This window comes from Hippoglossus stenolepis, chromosome 5 (assembly GCF_022539355.2).
Source record: "Hippoglossus stenolepis isolate QCI-W04-F060 chromosome 5, HSTE1.2, whole genome shotgun sequence".
Classification (NCBI taxonomy): Eukaryota; Metazoa; Chordata; class Actinopteri; order Pleuronectiformes; family Pleuronectidae; genus Hippoglossus; species Hippoglossus stenolepis.
Genome location: NC_061487.1, coordinates 4563892 through 4575496, shown reverse-complemented (window position 1 = coordinate 4575496; position 11605 = coordinate 4563892). Strand labels below are relative to the sequence as shown.

Sequence of the window (11605 nt, the reverse complement as noted above, 5' to 3'; positions counted from 1 at the left end):
ATGTGACATTATTGATAATACTTCGCTTTATAGGTACTACATGTATTTACTACATGATAAATATGCACTTGTAGCCCAACATGAAAAGTTTTAGCCCCATTTTATTTAATGATTAAAGCAGATGACTAATCCACTGCCCTCATAATGTATATGAACACGTGTGTCTGTCCCCATTTCTCTGGAAGATTTCATCACACTGTTCCTGTAACTGTGATAAGAAAAACAGTTTATTAACTTTTCAACTTTGCCACACCCAAATCCGGACCTGTGTGTATGACAAAGTGTTTGAATATAAATATGAGCTCTCGGTCCTCGTTCAGATCACTGGGTTTCCTTATTCCACGCAGCCAGAGGACAGGAGCTCAGAACCCTCAGTTTCCTTCCAGAAAAGACGCTTCATTACTTCTGTAGGACGAGAGCTCACTGTAAACATGGTTGATAGAAGCATTGCACTGGAGGCTCTGGGAGCACTCTGCACTGGCAACGTGACGTCTGTCCAGGAACAAGCATCACCAGCTGGTTTGTCCAGAGAGAACCTTCAAGTGGGACCACGGCAGAATCTGTCCATCAAGCTTCTCATCCCTACTGTCATTGATGGAGATGAACACTGGTAATTAGTGGAGCTTTTCTTACCCTAAATCATGAGATCAGATTTTATTCTGTTTTATTTAGAGGAGATGAAGTAAAAATTCATGATTAAAAAGTAAACTTTAAGATGTTTTCAAAAAGCTCAACCAAAAATGTGTTGTTTCGTTAAAGCAGCTGATCGACCTGAGCTCTCCGCTCATCAGGTGGAGTCCAGAAGACAAGAAGGAGGACAACGCTCCGCTCATCAACCTCTCCTTCTGATCCACATCCTCCTGAACACGTGGACCTGCTGGCCTCTGCAGTAAACTGGACTCAACAGGTTTCTGTCTCCAGAAACTCTGTTGATGATCCAGTTAAGACAACAGAGTTTTGAATCAGTGAAATCTTGACTGAATTCTGAGTACTATGTTTTAAACTATGAAAATATTCAGAGGATGCTGATGTTTTTCTGCACCTGACTGTACTTTTCATCGTCTCTGTCTCGCTGCTCTTATTAATGTTTGAATAAATGTTGTTCTTGTCACTACTGTATACTGATGTTCCTGTCTCTGTGCTGTCCACCAACATTGAAACCTGATAATTGACAGTTTCTGAGCTCTCTCATAACCTAACTGAAACCGGCTGTTTAAAACGACTACAATTGTTTTCTTAAATTAGAAAGTAGAAATACGAGTATAACATAGTTGCTTGTAGAAAAACAGTCGCTTGCACTTCAGCACTAGAATGGCACTCAGTAGGGCACAGTCGTCCACCAAGGCCCAACAGTTCCCTTAAATCCAATCAAGCAGCACCAAACTTCCCTTTTTATTTAGTTTTGAGTTATAAGAACACTTGAGAAGACAAATACATTTGTGGTCTTTTTATCATCTGCAGAACACTGTGTTGTTGGTTAATGTTGGTGTGTGGGCTTGTATCTTAAAAAAGAATAAAGCCAAAGATTCTTCCTTGGAGAACTCCACTGTCAGTAAGTGTCTGTGCTTCCAGACAAGTATGAAGCAAGAGAGAAAATACCAGAACCTTTAACTATTACTACCACTCATTAAAAACAAAGTGACCTCTTATTGTATATTTCTATTCCAATAACTATCAACATGCTATTGCCAGCCAACAGTTTGTGATATAGTTTGTCATTTAAAAATGTAGCAAATTAAATCTAGCTTTTTTTGGACAATTTTCAATTTCGTCTAATGCATGAATGTTAAATTCCAGACGGATCTGATATGAAATTATTGATAATACTTAGCTTTTTTATTTACTACATGTATTTACTACATGATAAATATGCACATGTAGCCCAACATGAAAAGTTTTAGCCCCATTTTATTTAATGATTAAAGCAGATGACTAATCCACTGTCCTCATAATATGTGTATGAACACGTGTGTCTGTCCCCATTTCTCTGGAAGATTTCATCACACTGTTCCTGTAACTGTGATAAGAAAAACAGATTATTAACTTTTCAACTTTGCCACACCCAAATCCGGACCTGTGTTTATCACAAAGTGTTTGCATATAAATATGAGCTCTAGGTCCTCGTTCAGATCACTGGGTTTCCTTATTCCACACAGCCAGAGGACAGGAGCTCAGAACCCTCAGTTTCCTTCCAGAAAAGACGCTTCATTACTTCTGTAGGACGAGAGCTCACTGTAAACATGGTTGATAGAAGCATTGCACTGGAGGCTCTGGGAGCACTCTGCACTGGCAACGTGACGTCTGTCCAGGAACAAGCATCACCAGCTGGTTTGTCCAGAACGAATCTTCATGTGGGACCACGGCAGAATCTGTCCATCAAGCTTCTCATCCCTACTGTCATTGATGGAGATGAACACTCGTAATTAGTGGAGCTTTTCTTACCCTAAATCATGAGATCAGATTTTATTCTGTGAAGTTAGTGAATGCATTTTTCTAATGTACAGCTCTTTCTTTCCCACTACAGCCAAGTGTCAAGATCCAGCTTCTACCACATCAAGTCCATCCTGGAAAGCAGAGGTGGAGCTTCCTCTCCCGCACTGGACGAGAAGGTTGTTGATATCAAGAAGAATCTCATTTTGGATGAGGAAGAATTCTTTGCCCCACAGTATAACTATGATTTTACCAAGCTGACTGAGACCGAGACCTATTGGAGAGGTGGAGAGAAGTACGAGCGTCCATGCGGTTGGTACCGATTTGGACTCAAGGTGGGTATGTCTTTGTTAAAGTTGACTTGTAATTTCAGAATCTCCTTACAGTTTTTTTGTGAAACTGCTCTACATAAAATACCATTTAAATGTCCCTGCTGCTAAAGAGCAACAATACATAGAAATAATCAATAATATAACAAATCTATTGGGGAGAAGAATTCTTTATAACTCTTCAGCTGCTAAAAGCCTCCGCTATGTTCACCTGCTAATCTCTGGATGTCTGCTGCAGAGCGAGGGGTGCTCAGTGGATTTATTTGATTCAATTTTATTTGTATGACGGCGAATCACAACATACAGAACATTATCTCCAGGCACTTTACATTGTAAGGTTGGGACCTTAAAAATAATAGAGAAACCCAACATTTCCTTTGGCAACTGTAGAGAGAAAAAACTCCCTCATTAACTGAAAGAGAAACCTCAAGCAGAACCAGTCTCGTGGGGGTTGGGGTGAGAGGAGAGAAATGGGGAAGAGAAAAGTGATGGGTGGAAACCAAAACTACCAAACTGTCTCCTTTAAGGAAAGTGATTGAATTTGTTCTTCTGTGGCCCAATGTCCCAATCCTCCAACAAGTTTGGTGCAAATCTGTCCTTCACCTTTTATGTAATCCTGCTCACAAAAACACAAAGCAAACAGAGAGACACAGAGGCAACAAATGTCTCTGCTTCATCAGAAACCATCCAAAGCATGTGATGTCAACACTTTGTCACAGGTGCTGGACAAGTATTGTGGAAATACCTGGCTGGGAACCACGTACCGTGGCACCCAGTCAAGCCCAGGGGAGTGGCCTGTGTCTTACCACGGGACATCAAAGAAAGGTGCCGACGGCATCATCGGAGATCACTACGAGGTTTGATTACATATCCATTGTTATCAGTGTGAATGCTGTAGAATCACACATTCACATTATGTATCCCAGTAACTGCATGAATGAGTACACTTTACATTTCAGCATATGGAACTTTTGATTTAAATGTCCAGTAAATCAAACCAGCTCTGATATTTCTGCCTCAACTCAGTTTAATAGGAGGCAAATTAAAATTCATGCTCAGATCAAATTAAGTTTAAAAGACATACACACTCCTTTTGAGTTTTACATTTAATTTCAACATGTCCTGACTGAAGCCTCCCTCTGATGACAGATTTCAAACCACAAAATGTAAAATGATCTCCTCTCTTTATTTACCTTTTTTATTTAAGAGTAACAAACATAATTTGAAAGCTAAAAACTACATGCAAACAATAACAAAAACATTGAAGGCCAGAGAGCAAGAAGAAAAAGACCATGATGTGATTACTGTCAACGTTGCTAAGACAATGACACACTGTATTTCAATGATGCTACTGCAATACAATCATTGTCGTAATTGTTAAAATTATTGTTATAAATGTTATTGTACAAATTCCATGAATGTTAATAAATTCTAATTCATACTTCTATTTAACAGCCAGGACCAGGGCAGGTCTATGGCAGGGGGATTTACTCCACACCGGACATAAGTGAGGCGAGCCACTACGCCAAAACGTTCACCTCCTGCAAGAATGGCAAGACGTACAAAGTGGTTCTGCAGAATCGAATCAACCCTGAGTACAGAAAGAAGTACAATAACGACCTCTACTGGCTGGTCCCCATCCCAAAGGGAACATCAGAAGCAGAAGAGCAGGAGATGGTAGAGAGGGCCATCCGTCCTTATGGCCTTCTGCTGAAAGAGGTCTAAGAGAGGAAGGTCTCTCTCTCACACACACACACACGCACACACACACACACACACACACACACACACACACACACACACACACACACACACACACACACACACACACACACACACACACACACACACACACACACACACACATATCTGGCCAGTTGTTGGGCTTTAAAACAATTCCTGTATTTTATTGTAATACGAACAAAGTACTCCGATGCTGTCACATGTCATTTGCATATCAAGATGAATATGGAAAAATAGTATCTCATCTGCATGTGTGCTTTATAGACGGATGGAATAAACAACCTGCAAACTCAATCTACCTGCTCTGTTTCCTTTTTAAAAAAAAGCTATGATGCATAAGATCAAGTTTTAAATGAATTTGTCTCTCCAATCGATGTCTCTCCACTCCATAAAGATTGTTTACAGGCATCACAAGCAGGTTCTAGACATGATCTCCAGAATGGGGTCCAGAGTTTCTCCTAAGTTTTCCCTTTCACAGATGAAGAACGCAGCAGGAGATTCTCCAGACGCGTTCACAACAACACTGAAATCTTGGGAACATTCAGGCAAGGGGTGGGAGTCTGAGTAGAGCATACTTCTGCTGAGGAGATCATGTGTTTTTGTTCACAGCACATCGTTTTTAATACACACATTCAGGCTTAGTGCATGAGTGTTGACATTTGCTGAGGTGTGTGTTTATATGTGTGTTTGTCTGTCGGTGCGGGTGCATCTAGTTATTGATTATTAGCACTTAAGATTTGTATTTATCCACAAACCAGCTTTTTGGTTTTGTCCGATGACTGTACCCGTGCGTGTATGTGTATGAGTATACAGATTTTTTTTTCCAGTATGAGGTTAAATCAGCCGGGTATAAAGTGCTGACACACATTTAATCAGAATAATAGAAATGCATGCACATGACTGCTACACACACACACACACACACACACACACACACACACACACACACACACACACACACACAGGGTAAGAAATAAACACACTTGTGGCCCTATTAGATGTTGGGGGCTTTTTGTGCTTCTGCCCACAGGGACTATGAGGTTTAATCAAGCAGCAGGCCTGTGTTGGTTTACTGTGGCATTAAGGATAAAAATAGGCTGCAAGGAGCTGCGTCTATTGGGCAGCAGAGCCCTCAACACAGCTGCAGGCTGTGTGCGCGCGTGTGTGTGTGTGTGCGTGCGCGCGCCTCGGTTTGTTTTCTCTGTCCTGCATGATGTCTTCAGAAAGAATATTTGCATATAGCTGAAGGACTGAAAAGCTCATTGGCTCTTATGTGTGCAAGTGTAACTTTGTGTTTTTGTGTGTGTGGGTTGTGATAGTCTGAAAAACAGATATGCATAAAGATATTTATAGGCTTTAAATGCATTGTGATTTCTTTTGTAGCTTTTATTTATAGCCATCTAAATGTAATTTTCACTGCAGGTATTTGAATTTTATTAAGCATATATACACCAAACTGCCCAGAGTCACATTATTAAAGGATTAGTTTCACAGCAAGATATGCCACATGCATGAAGCTGGAGTTGGGACATACTGTATTCACCCTAATGTTGCAAACATACTGTATATGAAGATGGATGATGCATTTCCACTTCCTCCCACTATCCAGGACTAAAGCCTAAATATCCTGAATATGAACTTTTCCATTTTGCACTTATGACATCACGTGGAGACAGTTTGCACAGTAGTGATTGTGGGATGAAGCCAAGTTTCAGGTGTCAATCTAAACTGCAGCCCGCCACCAGGTAGCAATCAAGATGCTTTGGCTTCCCTTTTGGGGAGCAGTCATGTCGTCCATCTTTGCCCTCAACTCTAAAAGCTCTGTTAACACCTTCAATTGTGTCTTCTATGTGTATACCACCGCTTTTTCATCCTGAGATATATGTATTCTTTTTGTCTGTTTATTTTTTTCAGTTATACATCTGACGCGTATCAGAAACTTCATCATTAGCCTGAGTTTTTACTCAGGGCCTGGCAGGAGAAACTCTCACTTGGACAGTTGCGTCCTTACACACAGCCCCTCTGGAGAATGTCAGTTTACCTGGAGTACAGTGCATGTCTGCAAAAAGCTCTTTTGTTCCTGCTTTTCTATTGAAAATATTTTTGGGTGAAAAGCACATGAAACAATAAAGAACTTTAGAATCGTGTAAGACATTTAAATTGTAAGAAAGAGGTTTCCATTTGAGCTTAAGACAAAAAACATTTAATTAACAATTTTTCATCTATGAGTTTGAGAAAAAACTCCCAGGTGAGATTTGTTTGTCATAATCTTGCACATAAAGACTGTGTTTGGGTGGACTGATAAAATGTTTCCACTTGCGTTCAGATGATAATGGTGAAAGCCAGGAGTGAAGACCCTGATGCAATTTCACGGCAGAGAGGCTTTTTCTCAGAAGTGAAAGTGAAACTACTTAAAGCTGCAGTCTATTTAAAACATTGGTATGCCTGTGTAACCTGATCCTGAGTGGGCTGTTCTTTACACATTGACATATAAAGCCCACCCTGAACTAACTTTTTCTTTTCTATTTGTTCATTTTTTAATTCCTATTCTCCCTCAACAACTTCACAATGTCTGATAGAGACGTTTTATTGGAGGCAATTTCCCTCCTCTGCAATGCCAGTGTCACATCTCTTCAAGGTTCAAAACTTGTGGCTGGATCAAGCTCAAATTTCGCCATCAATGGCTTCATATCTGCTCTCATGGGAAGGTACTGTAAAAAGCTCTCATTCTATTTTTATTTTGTTCATTTTATTTCCTTTTCTCTTTTCCCCTCGCTGAGTTGAGAAGAAGTCTGTTGTAAAAGCCTGCATCTTCTCTTGCCCTGTCAAATCTGTTCCATGTTATTTTTTCTTTGTTTATCTGTCTCCACACAGGTCTCCTCTCCGATCAGCGTTGAGAGAGATGGTTATTGATGAGGAAGAATTCTTCGATCCTAAGTTTGACTTTGATTTCACTGATTTGAAAGACACAGAGAAGTATTACAGAGGAGGGGAGGTGTATGAGCGCCCCTGTGGCTGGAAACGTTACGCTCTTAAGGTGAATTTAACCACACTCTATATGCAGTCTTCATTCATACTGGACTTTTACAGATCTTTTCTCAGTGTCATCCAGACTGACTGGACAGAGAAGAAACTACTGAACCGTCCTTTTCCTCTTTTGACCAACAGAATAAATTACAGAAAATAACCCTTTGTTTCACTTTCATAGCCTTGGCTTATCTTTCTGTCGCTTAGGATGTGTACTCTCGATGTGAAATCTCAGAAAGTGCCAACCAGGGTCAGGTTGGGATTATTTTAAATCAGTTACAAATTACATTCCAATTTTGTAATGAGTAATGTAATCAATTTGGTTACAATAATTTAGGCTATTCTATTCCAGATACATTTTTCTAAATAAAACATTGAAAAACTTGCATATATAAAAAAACTCTGAAATAACAGACTGCAATAGGAGTACATCCGCAAAGTGTCAAAATAAAGATGTGCCCTTTTCAAAAGTGTTTCAAAGTTTCAGAACAACGTATGTGCACCAGTTTTCGGATCAACATTTACAAAGCTTGAAACCTGGAAAACAAATTGATGCAACAGTGACCAAGCTGAAACTCTGAAACTGTGTTTGAGAAACACCGTGAACAGTGTTGCTGAAGGAAAACTCAAATATAAAATAATGTTTGCAGAGATTTTTTTCAAATCATTCTGCAAGTCTTCAAAACTTTTCAAAAGTTTCAATCATGCAAACCTTTTTCATTATTATTACATTTCAAGTTTTTTAAACAAAGAGTTTCAACATTTCAAAGCCTAGATCATAAAAAAAAAGCTAAACATTTGCTAAATCTATCCCACAATGTTTGTGTTTGTGTGTTAGCGAGCTAACTGAGAAGGAAACTTGATTTGATTCTGACGTCTTTGCGGACGATAGCAGCTTTAATGGCTCTGGGAAAAAAAGTTCTTGTGTTGCACATTTTTAAGTTGAAGTGAAGGTGATATTTCCAGAAATGGAGCCCATTTGCGACGACTGCAGCTTGAACCTTCTATCTTATCTTAGATTTACCCAAGTAAAAAAACAAACAGAAATGGCTGCCTTATATGATTAATTTGTCCTTTGATCCAAGGTGCTGGATAAATACCCGGATGGAAACGCCTGGCTGGGAGAGCGAGGCTTCTGCACCACCACAGACTCAAAGGCAGGAGAGTGGCCCGTGTCCTACCATGGGACATCAAAGATCGGCGCTCAAGGCATCATCATATCACAATTCAAGGTTTGTTTTATTTCTGTTAATGTTGTTGCTTTTATAACTGAGTGGGATAAGTGAAAACTAGTGAGACCACCAGGGTTTAATGAATAGGGTGGCATGACAGAATTAACATAACGGTGTAAACTTTGTAGTGGATGGAAAAAGGAAACAGGGTTGTAATCTAAGTATAGACTTTGTGTGTACTTGAGAAGATTGAGTTTTTGTGGTGTTGGATTTAGTAGGACATTAGTTGTGTTTGTGTTTGTCTTTAACTCATTAACAATGCAGCAGTAGATTCTCTTTTCAGCAGGCAGAGGAACGACGTAACGTATTCATTCAGCTGCAGGCATCATGTGTTTTGTTTTTTTCAACAGCACATTGACACCAACGGCAGCCCTTATGCCAAAAAACCCTCTTGACATCTTCATCAGTGTCTTCCACGTGTTTGGCACCACTTTTTCATCTTGAGAATCTTTTTATTTTTTTATTTTGCATCTGTCGCTTCTTAATAACGTTCTCAACCCCCCACTCACTCGCAGTGAATCTTGCAAAGGATCTCATTCTGTGTTCTCAAATTGGCTAATTTGGAAATTTTCCAGAGTTTTTACCTGTGGGCTGGTGAGAGAAAAGTCATGAGAAGAGGGTCTCTCTCTGACATTTACGTGCTCACAAACTGCCCCTTCAAAGAATATCCGGAGAGTTCAGTGCATATTTTACATCTCCTCAGAACCGAAAAATCCCTCAGCGCTAACATGTATTTGTGGAGCTCCAGCAGTAGCTCTGAGCTCTCTTTTGCTTTGCATCTCAATGATTTTGTGTCATATAGGTTGTTGAGCAGCTCATTCTTCATTGAATATATATGCTCAATCTTCCAACTGACAAAACAAACGAATTACAGTACTATTTCTGTATTTATAAAGTGCAAATACTGCATCAATAAGATACAACCAATGTGCAAATACAGTCAAAATATAGCGCACATACGGTTTAAAGTATAGCATTGTGGTACAAATACGGCAGGAACTAAATCATGAGGAAAACAGAAAACATTCACAACAGTGCCCTATAAACTCATTCAGTACTTCTAACTTTGAAGCTACCTAATTTTACAAAAGAAACGAAATGTGCCCATAAGGCTTAATACAGTAGACAAACAAGGAACTATTATCAAGTTTCGTACCCAACTTACAGATAAGGAGCTCTGGTGGCGCATATCTAATGTTTTCATCATACCAGTGTCGGCAATCCTAAACCCCAAAATTACATAAACTGGATTTTGAATAGGGATCATACACCACTGATCAAACATAGCACTGTATTGTGCTAAATAACTTAAAGGTTCAGTGTGTAGGATATAGTGACATCTAGTGGTGAAAGTGCATGCTGCAGCTTAATACCCTTCACTCATATATTCAAGCTATTGTTTTTACCACCTGGTTAAAAAAGTGTCAAGTTTTTCCAGGAGCACGGTGGCCTTCATTTTTGTGAATGTAGATGTTTTAGATCCAACAGGCCCCCCAGAGTTGTTTGTTCAGCTAAACTGAGTAACCAGGCAAAAAGGGTATTGGACAAGGAGGTGAACAAGAACCCAACATTACCTTGGCAGAGCTTCTTCAGCTGTCCTCTGCAAAGATGGGATAACCCATGAAAAGGATGAGCATCTCAGTGGCTCTCCATAAAACAGGCCTTCTTGGTACAGAGGATGGATGGAAGTCAACATTTGATTAAAAGCACACTTTTTTGTTTTTTTAAAGCTTATTTCTCGACTGGTCAAAAAACTCAATAACACCCACTAACATCTGGATTTTGTCTTCAATGGGAAAGGATGCAAAGAGCATTCACTCCATGGTCAAACGATTCCGTAGTAGACACAGGTTTTTATCAGCTCCAGCTCCAATCGCCAGTGATGGAAACATAACACCTGGTTGAATGAGCTAATGCCACAGTTGTCATTCACTTCAAACGGGTAAAAAAAAAGCAAAATGGCAAGCTCCTCTCCTGGCAATGGGAAAAGAGTCACTCACCTTGTTTTAGCAGGTTCACCCAGGTTTTAACAAACCTGTATATAAGAGGTGTAAATTGAATTTGACTGGGAGCACAGTTGGCAGTGTTTCAGGGTAAAATGTAAAATTTTGTTTCCTCTCAACAGGCAGGCCCAGGTCAGGTGTACGGCAGGGGGATTTATTCTACACCATACATATCTGAGGCGTTACCCTACACCAAATCCTTCATCTCCGTCTCAACGGGCAAGAATTACCAAGTGGTTCTGCAGAATCGAGTCAACCCCCAGTACAGAGAGAAGCACAACAACAGTTTGTATTGGCTGGTTCCAATCAGGGACGGGTTGTCTGAGAGACAGGAGGAGGAGATTGTGGAAAAAGCCATCCGCCCGTATGCACTCCTGCTTAAACAACTGTGACAGGGAAAAAGATTGTGATGTAAATCTGACATCACTCTTTTTTTATTGCTTTGTTCAACTGCCAAAATGTCTGCTGCTTGTTTGTCAATCAAACCATAAATGCATGTGCTGATTACTTTTTACTTTTTTGTAATTTTTGTATTACGTTTTGTCTTAAAAATAAATGTATTAATAATAAATTTGATTTTATTATTATGCATGAATTATTCTGTGCATGAATAATTCACTCTGACTTGATTTAACCAGAAACGATTAACAGATAAAATTATAAAAACATAAATAATCAAATTTGTTTATATTAAATATTTTTTTACTGGAAGACCTTTTCTTCCAGAAAACACTATTGGGCCATTAAAAGTTTACAGACCAAGTCACAAAACTTTACTTTCTATGACATTACCAGTCAAACTTATGAGATAAGTACAAAATGAATGATTTATTATTTTTAT

The 11605-nt window shown here is 39.4% G+C and overlaps 2 protein-coding genes across 4 annotated transcripts; both read left to right on the top strand.

Annotated features, from left to right (window-relative positions):
• The first annotated feature begins 297 nt into the window (after window positions 1–297).
• On the top strand, window positions 298–4796 carry LOC118109523. 2 transcript variants are annotated; one of them, XM_047340025.1, is made up of 5 exons: window positions 2131–2419; window positions 2525–2765; window positions 3479–3616; window positions 4215–4501; window positions 4590–4796. In XM_047340025.1, the coding sequence occupies exons 1-4, from the start codon at window positions 2241–2243 to the stop codon at window positions 4482–4484; spliced, it is 828 nt and encodes a 275-aa protein (XP_047195981.1). In that variant the 5' UTR covers window positions 2131–2240; the 3' UTR covers window positions 4485–4501; window positions 4590–4796. The 2 variants fall into 2 exon arrangements, with proteins under 2 accessions (XP_047195980.1, XP_047195981.1); XM_047340024.1 differs by lacking the exons at window positions 2131–2419; window positions 4590–4796 and adding an exon at window positions 298–610 and having other exon boundaries at window positions 4215–4564.
• A 1511-nt stretch (window positions 4797–6307) lies between these two features.
• On the top strand, window positions 6308–11278 carry LOC118109521. Of its 2 annotated transcripts, XM_035156680.2 has the most exons (5): window positions 6308–6941; window positions 7082–7210; window positions 7377–7539; window positions 8615–8761; window positions 10887–11278. In XM_035156680.2, exons 2-5 carry the CDS (start codon window positions 7203–7205, stop codon window positions 11154–11156), a joined length of 588 nt encoding a protein of 195 aa, XP_035012571.1. In that variant the 5' UTR covers window positions 6308–6941; window positions 7082–7202; the 3' UTR covers window positions 11157–11278. The 2 variants fall into 2 exon arrangements, with proteins under 2 accessions (XP_035012571.1, XP_035012570.1); XM_035156679.2 differs by having other exon boundaries at window positions 6308–7210.
• The last annotated feature ends 327 nt before the right edge of the window (window positions 11279–11605 follow it).